This window comes from Perissodus microlepis, chromosome 16 (assembly GCF_051167445.1).
Source record: "Perissodus microlepis isolate ML-2025 ecotype Zambia chromosome 16, ASM5116744v1, whole genome shotgun sequence".
NCBI lineage: Eukaryota > Metazoa > Chordata > Actinopteri > Cichliformes > Cichlidae > Perissodus > Perissodus microlepis.
In genome coordinates, this window is record NC_140476.1 from 14,221,062 (window position 1) to 14,235,087 (window position 14,026).

Sequence of the window (14,026 nt, forward strand, 5' to 3'; positions counted from 1 at the left end):
GAAGGAATTTTGGAAGCCCTTTCTCTGATAGAGCTTGAAGCTTTCAATCAGCATCTGTGGTGATTTATACTGCTGTCAGATTGATGTGTCTGGTCTATCCTGTCCATCACTTGCTAAAAATATGTCTATTCCATTTCAATTGCATTCATGTGTTTACATAGATAAGGAAAAAGATTACAAAACCCCCAAATATCTTTATTCTTTTCTCCCGTCCTCATTTCTAATAAAAAAAATTATATATTATTAAGAAAATTATGAACTTTATAAATCCCTTTCCCAAAGCAGGCACAATGTGCTTTAAATTAAAATTTAGATAAATAAGACTATATGAAAATAAATTAACTCTTATAGAACAAACCTAGAATGCTTTCTGAGGATATTACAGGTCATTTATAATTTCATTCCATTTAATTTTTTTCAAGGTTTTCATTGTAATGATGCAAGTCGTGTTATCATACTTTGAAAACAAAGTATTTTCCTTTGTCTGTCTGTCTCTTTTGAACCATGTCAATATGACAGTATTTTCTTTTGTTTCACATTTTGACATTAACAATTTATTTTATTCTTCTCTGAAGCAATCCTTTATCTTGGGTTCCACTTTGGTACACACTGTTCATACCGTTCACGGAAATACCGGTGTATATATATGTTGGGCAATGATAAGAAAATGAAATATCGCGATAGAATATGGGTAAAATGCGCATGTGCAGTGCCTTTGTTTTCATACGGACATGGCGGAAAAAAGCATGGCGGCGACGGAGAATGAGAAGGGCGAAAGCGGATCGTTGAAGGAAACGGATGAATCAGAATTGGTTTGTAAAAATGCTGCAACTTCAGTGGTGTGGAACTGGTTTAGCTTTCCTCCGTCAGATACACAACAAAGCACTATTTTTGGTAGAGCATGCTAGCGGGCCGTCGTTATTACCGTGTTTTTTGGAAAATACGGCACACTTAAAATCAATCCTTTGATTTTTCTGAAAATCAACAGTGCCCCTTATAATCCCGTGTGCCTTATGTATGAATTCTGGTTGTGTTTACTGACCTCAAAATGATTTTATGTGCTACACGGCACTCGAAAATCTGTCAAATGTTTTAGTACGACTTTGCTAAGCTACGAACCTGCACTGCTTGATGGATTGTCGGAGCATTACGGCTACCATAGTCAGGAGCCTCGCGGAGTGATACGTACTGTGCTTCAACATAATATTACCGTATTGTGTGTGTATAACCTCTTTTTATGTTTTGTGGATATTATACATGGTTATGCTGAGGATATGTCGGCCAATTTCCACTGGAAATGCCTTTTGGTTAAACTGTCAGCAAGGAATTTGCACTGTTACATTTTTGTATAACTTTAATGCACATAAAAAACAGCTGCTGTATATTGTGATAAATATTTTTGGTCATATCGCCCTGCTCTAGTACACACTGCATCTTCAAGGAGCAGCATTTATAAGCTGGCAGAAAATGCAGACACAGTGTTGGAGGGCTTTATAACCCACTCCCACTTAAGTGTGGTGGGTTTGAAACGGCACTTAATATGGCCGACCTTCCACATGAACTTGCAGATAGAGTGAGAGTGTGTAAGGGAGGATGAACACATGGTTTTAGAGAGCAGGCTGTGTCTCTGTATTAGTAACTTCCTGTTTTATTCTGATAATCACCTGAAATCATATCTCTGCTGGTTTTGCTTCTGCTTTTTTTAGTCACCATTTCTGATTTTTTGTGTTGCCCATTTCTTTCTTTTCAAGTGCCATCCTTTAGTGTCAGTCCTTTGTCTTCCTTTCGTTTCTTCCTGGTACTCGTTCTTACTTTTTGGTTTTTCTCTGTGGATGTTTTTGGTAGTTTTATCTGTTCTTTCCTGGATCTCTTGCTGCCTTTTCATTTGATTGTTTTTTTTAACCTGACAGTTATTCATTTCATTTTCATTGCCACTTTATTTGTCAGGGACCATGTACAAACAAACTAGAAAAAAAAAAGTACTTTCCTAAGAGAAAAGATGCACTGTACCAGATTTAGCTGCTGGATAATTTCCAGCTGCTGTCTTGCATGTCAAATAACAAATAGAAAGAAATATATAAAAACACATCATCAGTAAGTATATTACACTCCCCAAAACACATAGGCTACAGTCTGTGTATTTGTGGAATGGAAAAAACTAAGGAATAGCCACACAACACTGTAATTAAAAGTCTACTTAATAATGCCCAACTGCTCTGAACATAACACCTAACATCAAAATTTTTTGTTCTGTGCTGAGGAAATCATAGAAGTTGTAAAATAAGTCATCCCTATAGGACTTACTATATAAGTTAAGCTGCAAAATGCTTAATTTTTATTGCTGGCATGCTGTAGACATACAGGAAAACAGTAGCTATATGGCAAATCAGTGTGATGAACTGATGCTGTGAGTGTATAGCACCATGAAATTGGGCACAATCTGGAAAGAAGCTCATAGTCACTTTCATGGTACATGCAATGTGTATCCAATGCAGAGTGTGAACATTACCCTGGTCATTCATGCAGTCAGTTGTGACACCGAAGACACTTGGTCAGGGGTTAGACAGAGGTAGGCTGTTCATGTTTGTCATTGGTTAAAAATGTAAATGAAAAAATAAATGGAAAAAAAATTAATTCATAGTAGTAGTACAGTTAAGCAGTGGATCGTGTATGTACCGGATCTGCCATCTTTCTCTTTATGTTATCGCAATCTATGATAAATTGCAACCTACAATCGTTGAAATGAAATAGTGTGAAGTGGAATACACTTTATTTTCTTCTGTTTAATCAAACGAACCACTCCATTAAATAACTGATGCATTAGTTTTTATTTTTTGGTTGTTGAAAGAGAACAAGAGAAATGACTCAGTCTTCTGTAGAGCCAGCTCCTCAAAGAAGACTTTTCAATTTCAGCCTCCAATTTCCATGTTTCCCTCGAATGAAATACTTGTATAGTGGATAAAATAGGCCGTGTCTGCACCAGTGAGCTTAGATGGGCTGTTGTGTTACCGCCAGACTTATGTTCAGTAAGAGTGTTGCTTTTTTGAGCAAAGTAATCACTCATGTAATTAATCTAGAGAAAATGTGAGGAAAATAACCCAGATCTGTCGTGGAAACACCAAGTCACTCCTTGGGATGTTTGATTTAATTCATTCTGCAGAGAAATGGATATGGTGCTCTGCTGCTTTATACTTGAAACATAAATCAAACTAGTGCATCTGGGAAACAGTGACAAGAAAAAGTTTTTAAACTCGCAGGATTTCTGTGTTGATTACTGGTTAAATGTGCTAAGATTTTTATCTTGGTCACAAATCTAAATATATTCTTATCTCACAATAACAGACAAAATTTGCAGTTGCTGTTGGATTTTCCTCTTTTATAACCATTGTGTTGATGTGTGTGTGTATGTGGTTTGAGTCATTTTTATGTTGCATTACTCAATCCCTACTAAGCAGGTCCTGACTTTGCCCTAATGTTTTTCAGTAAAATGTGTTACAATTTTGATTTGCTTCACTTCGTCAATTTTTTATTAATCCTTTATTTATCCAGGTAAAAAATCTCATTGAGATTAAAAATCTCATTTCCAAGAGAGACCTGGCATCATGGCAACAAAAGTCACATACCACATAGGTATATAACATTTAAAACAAATACAATATCCCATACAAACATGTGTAAAATGTGTAAAATGTGTCAATGACTAGGACAGATCCAGGCTGTTGCATAACATATCAGTAAACTTCGTCTGTACTTTGTTATTGGGAAAAGATTTTGGTGCTACATTAGATTTTGGGGGTTTGGGTTGTTTTTACCGCTCCAGAAAGGGTCACCTCTTCAGAAATATTACAGCTCATATACAGTTAGATCCATATATATTTGGACACTGACATACGTTTTGTTTTTTACCTGTTTACTGAAACATATTCCAGTTATAGTTATATAATGGACATGAACATGATGTGTAGATGCTTAGCTTTCATTTGAGCGTTTCCGCATCAAATAGGATGAAGGGTTTAGGAGTTTCAGCTCTTTAACATGTGCTACTCTCTTTTTAAAGGGACCACAAGAAATTGGAAAATTGACTCAAAAGTTATTTCATCGGCAGGTGTGGGCAATTCCTTTGTTATTTCATTAAGCAGATAAAAGGCCTGGAGGTGATTTGAGGTTTGGTGCTTGCATTTGGAAGATTTAGCTGTGAACAGAAAACATGTGGTCAAAGAAGCTCTCCATGCAGGTAAAACAAGTCATCCCTAAGCTGCAAAAACAGAAAAAATCCATCCAAGAAATTGCTACAGTATTGAGTATTGAGTGGCAAAATCTACAGTTTGGTACATGCTGTGAAAGAAAGAAAGCACGCAAAACTCAGCAACGCAAAAAGACCGCAGAATCATTTCCATGGTGAAGAGAAACCCCTTCATAACAACCAACCAAGTGAACAACACTCTTCAGGAGGTAGCCGTATCGATATCCAAGTCTTCCACAAAGAGAAGACTCCATGAAAGTAATTACAGAGGGTTCACTAGAAAGTAAAAGCCACTCACAAGCCTAAAGAATAGAAAGGCTAGATTGAACTTTGCTAAAAAAACAAAAACAAAAAAAAAATATATTTTTTTTTTAAAGCCAGCAGGGTTCTGGAAAAACATTCTTTGGACAGATGAAACCAAGATCAACCTCTACCAGAGTGATGGTAAGAAAAAAGCATGGAGAAGGCGTGGAAGAAGCTCATTATCTAAAGCAGCGGTCCCCAACCCCCGGGCCTCAGTACCGGTCCATGAGTCGTTTGGTACCGGGCCGCGAGAGTTGAGGCTCAGGTGTGAAATGTATGATTTTCAGGGTTTTTATCGGTTTTCAGCATTGTTTTGTTATCGTTTTTATCGTTAACTCGGTTTTCCTGGGTCTTTTCACGTGTGTTATGAATAAATCTTCTTTTTTTCGGTATCGGTACTAGTTTTATTTTGTTGTATTTATCCGCGACATTTTAAAGGCCGGTCCGTGAAAATATTGTCGGGCATAAACCGGTCTGTGGCGCAAAAAAAGGTTGGGGACCACTGATCTAAAGCATACCACATTATCTCTAAAACACGGTGGAGGCAGTGTGATAGCTTGAGCGTGCATTGCTGACAGTGGCACTGGGACACTAGTGTTTATTGATGATGTGACACAGGACAGAAGCAGTCGAATGAATTCTGAAGATAGACATACTTTCTGTTCAAATCCAGCTAATACAGTCAAATTGATTGGGCGCCATTTCATAATACAGATGGACAATGACCTAAAATATACAGCCAAAGCAACCCAAGAGTTTATTAAACTTCTTGAATGGCCAAGTCAGTCACCTGATCTTAACCCATTTGAGCATGCATTTCACTATTTCACGTGTTGAAGACAAAACTGTGGACAGAAAGGCCCACAAATGAACAGCAACTGAAAGCTGCTGCAGGAAAGGCCTGGAGGAAACCCTGAAATTAACATTTTATTTTCAGTTATGTGATTTGTCCAATTATTTTTGAGGCCTTTACCGAGCCCCTAAGATCACATTTGAGGGCTAGCTCATTTTGTATTGTGTCAACAAGGTTTCTTTTCAGATACCATACCTATATGTGGATTTCTTTAAAAACTGCGATACACAGGTGACAATGTAACAATGTCTGGACAGCTATGGCTCTGGGGATAGAGTAAGTTGTCCACCGATCTGAAAGTGTCTCCTACAGCTTACATGTACAAGTGACTTTTAACAAGACACTAAAACTAAAAAAGTGTCGGTGTCTGTCATGTTTGAGTGTGTGTAATAAATAAATTGTTGTTTCTATAGAACAATATGCTATAAGGATGCGTGGGTGAATGTTGCTTGCATTGTAAAGTGCTTCTACGGGTCAAGAAGACTTGCAAAGTATTACATAAATGCCAATTCACTGCTGCAGCATAAGAATTAATAGCCTAATTCGACAATGTCTTCTATTTGTTAAGTCATTTTGATAAATAAGTGCACAAGCTAAAGGAAACATTAAAGATATATATGCATTCTTTTGCAAGGAAAAAAAAAGAAATACAGTCAATTTTCATGTGTTTAGATTTCATTGTATATGTTGATATACCGACAATAAAGCCAGCAATTCTCAAGAGGTCTTTATGTCATTATATAGTTGCTATTTCAAGGCAACACTCCATATAAATTTCTTCAACAAAAGTGAAATTTGCTCTTCTGATATGATGCCTCACATATAACAAATATAACCATATCAGACACAGAGAAATTTCCTGTCAGGGACACATCGGCATGGCCCAAATTTGGACACTGCTTCCATTTGCAAAGTGCAATTATGAGTGTTTTTAGACATCCTACTTACATGTCGTGTGTAAACCAACGCAAAGCCAGCACTTCCAGACCACAGATATTTGTCACACCTACTGTAATGCACCATCGAGCTGGTGAGGCAGAGGGGCCCAGGAGGGGAATCAAGGAATCTGTCGAATTAATACATGCAGTGAAGATTCCTCCTGTCATCTCAGCTCTCTTTTACCACTGGCTTTTAAAAGCCATTTAGAGGCAGCAACTGAACAGGACAGACAAGCTTGACAGCGACTCCTTAAAGAGCATCTGTCTCCTTTAACACTTAAATAAACTATGATACTGTCTTTTACACACGAGCTTAATTTTAATTAATGAATTGATTTGTCTTGTCAGTAAATACAGCCAAATTGCCTAAAATATGCCAGAAGCAATATATCTAAATATATATATCCTCCTATAAGACATATTGCAGGCTTTACATCACTTTGGATAACCCCTCTCTTAATTAGAAATGTGCTCAACATTATAAACCATTATAGCTTTTGATGCAGAAGAGCAGTCAGAATTATTTTTCAAGCTGTTAGGATCAAGTTGACAAACTGGAAATCTGGACTTACTTTGTTCACTCATGGGAACTTTGAAACAAGTTTGATGCATGGTGCACATTGTAAAAGGACAAAAGTTTCATGTTTCCGAGTGCCATTGCGGAACAGAAACTCTGATGGTCTATCACAGCAGGGTTTATCCAGATCACAAGCAGATGACTGCTTTTCTTTAGCTCCTTTAAACTTTTTTTGCCTCCTCCCAACAAGCAACAATTTAAATGAGCTATTTCCCGTACTAAATATATCTGCTGTTAAATTACAACTCCTTGCTGCATTTCATAAAGCAATACATGCTGGAAAAGATGTGCTTAAAAATAATGCAATAATTTATATCTTAGATAAGGAAAGAGATCTACATTTATTCCGTCCACCGTGCTGCTGTAAACTACCTGACAATTGTTCATTAATGATTCCCAGTAAATTCCTTAAAATGGTAATTTGTCATCCTGTCACTTCATTTGTGACCTAAAATTCCTCACTAGAGGCATCATCAAATAAATTAATCACTACCCAGGATCCATTTCTCCCCTGTGCGTGCTATTATACCCGGCTCTCTTGTGTTTCTCTTCATTTACATATATTTAATGGCCCAGTTGTGGTTGGTTGTGCCATGCGACTTGCACAGCTCATGTCAGGTGAAATATTCCGACTGCCACAGTCTTTAACAGTGCGAACCATGTCTTGTTCATTTTCCTTGAATACCTGAAACACAGGAGAATAAAGAGAATTAAAGACATTTTATGGAACAGTAAAATCAAAAGTGCACATTTTGCAGGTTTCTGGTTGGGGAATTGCACTAATAAGATGACACACTTTTCAGAAACGCGTTATAACAGATGCATTCTTTTTTCTAAAACACACACAGCAGATCTTTAGAACGTTTACACAGCTGCTTATAGCAAAAAGAAGCTCGGAAAATTAAATACATACGTTATCTACACAATTTAGTTTTATTTAATTGCATCTCATTACAGCACATGTGTACAGTACATTACCCACCAGACAGATTGCTTTGTTGTGTGCCTTGGCAAAATTATGAGGTTCAGCGTGAAGCTATGATCACAGACAGGACTGAAATACAAAAAATGCTAATTTCAGCACTAAAATGGCCAAAGAAAGATCACAGTGAGATTCAATTTATCATTGTTCCAAATTTTATTAAGCTGTGCAGAAAGAGAAAATTTAGCTACTCTTTGATTAACGTGAAATCATAGCCTCTCAGCATCTTGAGAACATCATCTGCTCAGTTAATTACCTTTTTTTTTTTTTTTTTATAGGATATTCTATCAGCCAACCAAAATTTATGTTTAGTTTATGTGCCGAATTTCATCACATTTCCAAAATGGAGGCATCTTGTAGTTTTTCATACATCATGCTCAAAGCTGTTTGTTTATGTTTAATCCGTTAAAAGTGTTTTGAAAGCTTCAAGATTAAAAGTGTTTAAAACTGTTTAAAAGTGTTGTTGTTGGGTTTTGGGTTTTTTTTACATTCTCTTAGGGGTGCATGCAAATATATTCAGTTGTTTTCTGATTTTTTTTGACAGATAAAAAACAGCCCAATTATTTTTATGAGCTGAGAGCTTGTCATGTTTTGAACTTCCATCCTCATTAAGGGTCCCTAACACCAGAGGACATGTGAATGTGCTAGGAGCACTACCAGAGAAAACAACAACCCCATGTTGCCAAAAGGATCCTCTCTCGCCCAGCCACCCTGTTAGAACCTCACAGCCCGTTTCAAATGAAATTAGCATAATTAAGAATTAACATGCATTAATTGTGATGCTTAATGCAAACTGAAGCTAAATGTATCACTTACTGTAGATAAGCTGCTAAATGCTTCGTCACCTCCTCAGTAGTGCTTTGGGTGGCAGAAAATCTTTGGCCGACAACTACTGTAGGCAGATGCAAGACCAGAATATTACACATTGCATGCTCTTTATTACAAAGTACAGTTTACTTTTTCAATTTTTCTCCTCTACTTGATGTGATGCCCCTGTTTGCATGCTTTTTGGGGTTGCTGTGCTAAGCCAAGTTGTGTAAAGGCTTCTGCTACTTTCATGTCTGATAATCCTACTTAGGCTCTTCTTGAGCAGGCCCCACTTCTCTCCATATACGGAACACTGGAGTGGGTAAAAAAAGAGACTTTCAGCAAGCAGTCAGCCACTTGTAACTGAAAAGAACATTAACATTACATTTGGAATTTATTATCAGGCACACATCATTTTATGTCATGAAGTGATCCAAAAATATTTTAATTTCCAAGTCTTTTTTTTTCTTCTTCCAACAGATGGCGCTGTGCTCCATTTGCCTTGATGACCCTTCACCTCCCCTCTTGTGTAGCTGAACATGAATCACAGTTTTTGACAGGTAAATAAACAAAGATCCATTCGGTTGTAAAGACTGTCTGGCATGCTTGTATTTTAAAAGAAAAAAAATCAAGCAGCGTATTGATCAAGGACGTTTGTGATGTTGCAGAGATGGATTTATGACAAAGGAAGAAGAGACTTATGAAGTGCTGATTGGTGTAACCAGGACTCAACCTGGCAATAAAGTCTGGCATTTGGAGAGTACAGAGTGTGCGGAGGGTCATGCTGTACTTTGCCACTTTGAGTGGTTGTGGAGCTGTCCTTTTGGCTCTTGCTCTGTGGTCTGTCAGATGGAAGACTGATGAAAGAATGATCAAGGGAGATCAAAAAGATTTTTCCTAAAACCTCAAAAATGGCTGATGTACCAAATCTGTAACACTGCTGGACATTTTTCTGCAGGAGTTTAGTGTGGAAGTGCTCTGTGGACATTGCTTTCATTTAAAACATGATATAGGCAACAAATTGCAATAGGGTGTACTGTGGCATGGGGATACTGTTGGAGTACTGTGTTTAGCTGGTTGTAATTCCTTGTATATTTTTATATTTTAAGTTTACAGTAAGGTGACCCAACAGTCTCAATAGCTGTTGGATAGATTGCTCTGAATTATTTTAAAGACATGCATGGTACCCAGGAGGATAAAGTGGTATCCAGACTATTTAGTGCAGCCAGGTTCATTTTGGGTTTTACATGAAGTGTCTCAACAGTCATGAAATGCCATAACATGCTGACATACTAAACTATTAGGATTTTGAACACTGTAATCATTACCAATTACCTTTTAACATATTAGCCCAGTGACTGTAAGGAGAGCTTTACCTTCTAAGTAGTTTTTTTTAGTGTTAAATAACTTCATTTATCCAAACTGCTGACAGTATCACTATTTCAGTTTTTTAATCTGTGAATTTTTTCAGGAGCGATGTAACCCGTGTATAAAACTTCATAGTTAGTGCATGACTTTTCTTTGCAAACCTACCATTCTATACCTTTATTTTGCAAAAAATACATCTTTCTCATCCACTGCACTACTGAATGTTTTCTCTTTTCGTACAAAGGAGAGGAGCTGTACGTTTGCAAAGAGCTGGGTGGTTTTTTTTTTAACATTAATCTAGATTTAATATACATTCCAAAATGCATTTTCCCTATTAATTAAAAGTAAACCATGTATTGTATGGTACATTATCCCTCTAACGGCCCCATGTGGAGATTATGAAGTGGAAAACTAATGGTGCAGACTTTAGCATTTGGGTTTTGTCATTTACATATCTGTAAGGGGATGTCGATGTATGTGCAAATAAGCAGAACTTTATGTGTCCCGTGCTTTCTCTGCCGCCACCTTTGTCCTCCCCTTCCCCTCCCCAGTTTACAGAGGAAGTCAAAGAAGAAGTGTTGCCTCTCTCCCCACAGCTAGAGAAGGTAATGAGATTCTGTGCACCCTCTATTACGAGGAGGATGAGAAATCTGATTATTAAGGAGAGGCATGTGGCAGTAAGAAAAATCTGTTTGTTTTTTTCTTATTGTATCACCCCAAGAAACAAAGGTGACCCCCATGTTCCATTCATTAAATCTTGCCTCCTCTAATTTATCAAGGTAAACTATCACAGTTTTTGCTGAGCTAATCAGAAATGGGGAAACTTGTTAGGTGTGCCTCAAAAGGATACATCGCAGGATTTGGATATCACTTCACATACTGAGTAGGGCCTAATTCATGCTTCCTATTGCACAATATATGTTTTATGGACATTTGCATGAGCGCATTGTGCATTTTTTTCCACACAGGATACCTTAGGACAATGAGAATGAATTATGACCTCCATAACAGAACAAGTGTAATTATTTCAAGGACACAGAGTTGCTGCAGGTGTGTCTTCTGATGCAAATATCACAGAAAATAGAATTTTTTTTGCGGTATATTGTGAGCCCACACTTATTGTTATTTATGGTAAAATTTCAATACCCAGGGACTGCAAAATTGAATTTAACCACGAGAGAGGCAGAGAGAGAGGGATTCACAACAGAATCGTTATTACTGTTTGTGTTAATATTCGTCAAATATGTCATTCTCATGCGCTTAAAGAATAATTGTGTTAATGTGCTACAAATAATGTGAACTATGTTTGTAGATTAAAAAAATATTGTCTGTGGTCCCTGCATGAGACACGCATGTATCGAAACAATGTGCAAAACATAAGGTTCTGCTTTAAAAAAAAAAAAGCATGCCCCTTGAAGTAAAAAGGAGGAGAATCTCATTTTTTATGGTCCGAGAGTTGTTAAGAGCTATTTAGAGCTCTTTGGTGTGAGGGGGTTTTACCTTTGAGAGATGTGAAAAATGTCCCACCCATCAGCTAAGCTGAGTCATTGCTGTATGCCTAACCAGCAACGACTCCTGCATGTCCCTCCTCACAAATGTCACATGAGCTTATGTCAGGCAGCACTTGTGGCAAAGGCACTATACGGGGAAACAAATTAAACTGATTAGTTTACACAAGAAAGTGATCTATTTGCTAAGGAAGAGGGTACAGGTGTAAAACCAAACCTATGGTGCAGCTTTTCTAAACTGTGTTTTCACTGACTCTTGTTCCCTCGCTGGTAGGAAATTACTATGTGTTTAATTTATTTCAGAAAATTTAAAAATGATAGGCTTTTCTAACTTTCTAATCTGTAATAAACACAGTCTAATAGGCATATTTTTAATCCTATTGTGAGCCGATTTGACGCATGAATTCTGCAGGAGCCAGTGAGAAATTGGTATTTATTACTGAACTCGTAATCACACCACCAACCTGTCTCTGTAGCCCCTTGCCTTCTGACTAAGGCCGTGATGTGCACAGCAGGCTCACAAAGCTGCAGCCCCGGTTCAAATGACCCAGCTTAGCAAGCATGGCTGCTGTGACCCTCACATGACAAAGCCCCTGTGTAATTAATATGCACAGTGAAATGCTCCCTGCACAGCCACTAAAGCGATTGGAATTGTGCACAGGAAACATGTAATGGTGGATTCTGCATGGTGCATGGTTTAGTCAAGTGGCATCTGATTGCGAGCAAGTTCTTTTTTCTTTCTCGTTTTTTTTTCCTTTTAACGTGCCTTAAGATTGAGATTAAGACTTTCTCCTCAAAGATGCAAATTAATCTTTAAAACTGGACATTTCCCAACATGGGGAGCTCAGTGGGGTGACGCTCCAGCCCACCGAGTTCATTTTAATCCCTATGGGCAATTATACTTTCAAATAATATCCCGAAGTTAAATCATGTTCACACTTAATTCATTTAAACACTACATTTTAGGCATGAAAGTCTCCTTGTCCTCCTCAAGACAAAACTGTTGTTTAATAGGATACAGTAGCCTCAGTGATAAGGATAGTTGTGCTTTGTGCTGTTTATTAATTATGTATTCTTTTTATTTTGTTGTTTATGTATGTGTGGGAGGCTAGATAAGGCAGATGATCAGACAGTACGGCACTCGGATGACATTTCTTTGTCTTTTCATATTTGGCTGATGGGATCGCACGTGTGAGCGCTGGCTTTATAGGCTTATTGTAAAAATAGCCAAATCAAAGATGGGCGGGTCAGCAAACAGAGTTAGCCTTAATGCGGCTGCAACTCTTCCCTCAAATCCAGATGTGCGATTTTGATTAAGGATGTCATTCCCCTTATGAGAAAGGGAAAACAAATTGATTCTGGATGCTGCTTAAATGTTTATTGGCGTGGTCACTACGGTATCTGCAGAAGTACCGTAGCTGTATTTTTTTTCCTAATTCAGAGTTAATTAATGATATGTGTGGACTATTGTTCCTCATTTTATAATGAATACATTACTGTACTGTCACTGACTCCATTGTGACAAATAGGTGGGTGGATGGATATAAAAAACATACATTGGTGGCTGCCAAGGGGTTAGATTTTGAATTAATTGAGGGAAATGAATTCAGTAGTAATAGGCCCTGACAGCAGACTGTGGCAGTTGTGATGGCAATGATTGATTGCTGATGCACACGCAGGCTTATGACAAACAATGCTTGTTTTGCACCTGATGTATTTTAAACCCTACTTGTGTGTTCATTAAAAATAAATACATAAAGTGACAAATAAATATACAGATTTAATTAATGACAATATGAAAATGTGTTCTTTCCTAGATTTGGAGTCTTTTTTTAAGGCGTCCTTTGCTGTTGTTGCTGTGAAGATAGTGTATAGTACTAAGCTGAGTGCTTTCAGGGAGGCGGACTGGCCACCTCTATCTCTGACCCATTTGAGAGAGGGAGCCCTATCACAGCTCTCATCACGCTCTTGTAGTCAGAGCCTTCTGACAGTGGCGTAATGCTGATCAGATAGCTGTGTGGAGTCATTGCTTACATGTGTCACAACCACAGTCCATGATCATGTCAGAGTCATGCTGGGCGCCAGAGCCAGGCTCAGGGCTCAGTGGACCTGGCTGGTTTTGCAGCTGACATTTCCCCAGCATGACCAAGCTAGTCGAGCTCCAGTCACAGCCCCAGCTAATGCGCCTTTCATGGGCCCCGCAGCTCAGCGCTGGCAGCTGGAACGTGGGGGCACAGGTGCTGCCAGTCCCTGTTAGCTTTACAGTACCTCCCGGTGAGTCATAAACAATCCCAGCACGTGTCGACTCTGATACCTCTGCTTATTAGAAGTGTAATGAATACAGCACAAGTCTTTTGTGTGCGCAACTGTGATGGTGTTAGTCGAAGTAAAGTCCTGCCTTCTTTGCCTTTGATCGTTTTCAACCAGCAGCAGCAACAGTTCTGTGG

At 38.1% G+C, this 14,026-nt stretch overlaps 1 protein-coding gene across 1 annotated transcript in view; it reads left to right on the forward strand.

The window, feature by feature from the left end:
• LOC146370548 (uncharacterized) overlaps positions 1-14,026 on the forward strand; it is an 88,790-nt gene that overhangs the window by 23,781 nt on the left and 50,983 nt on the right. Inside the window, exon 2 of the mRNA XM_084954526.1 lies at positions 9,184-9,263. Within this exon, the coding sequence (XP_084810652.1) occupies positions 9,184-9,263 (80 nt within the window). The remainder of the gene's footprint in view (positions 1-9,183; positions 9,264-14,026) is intronic.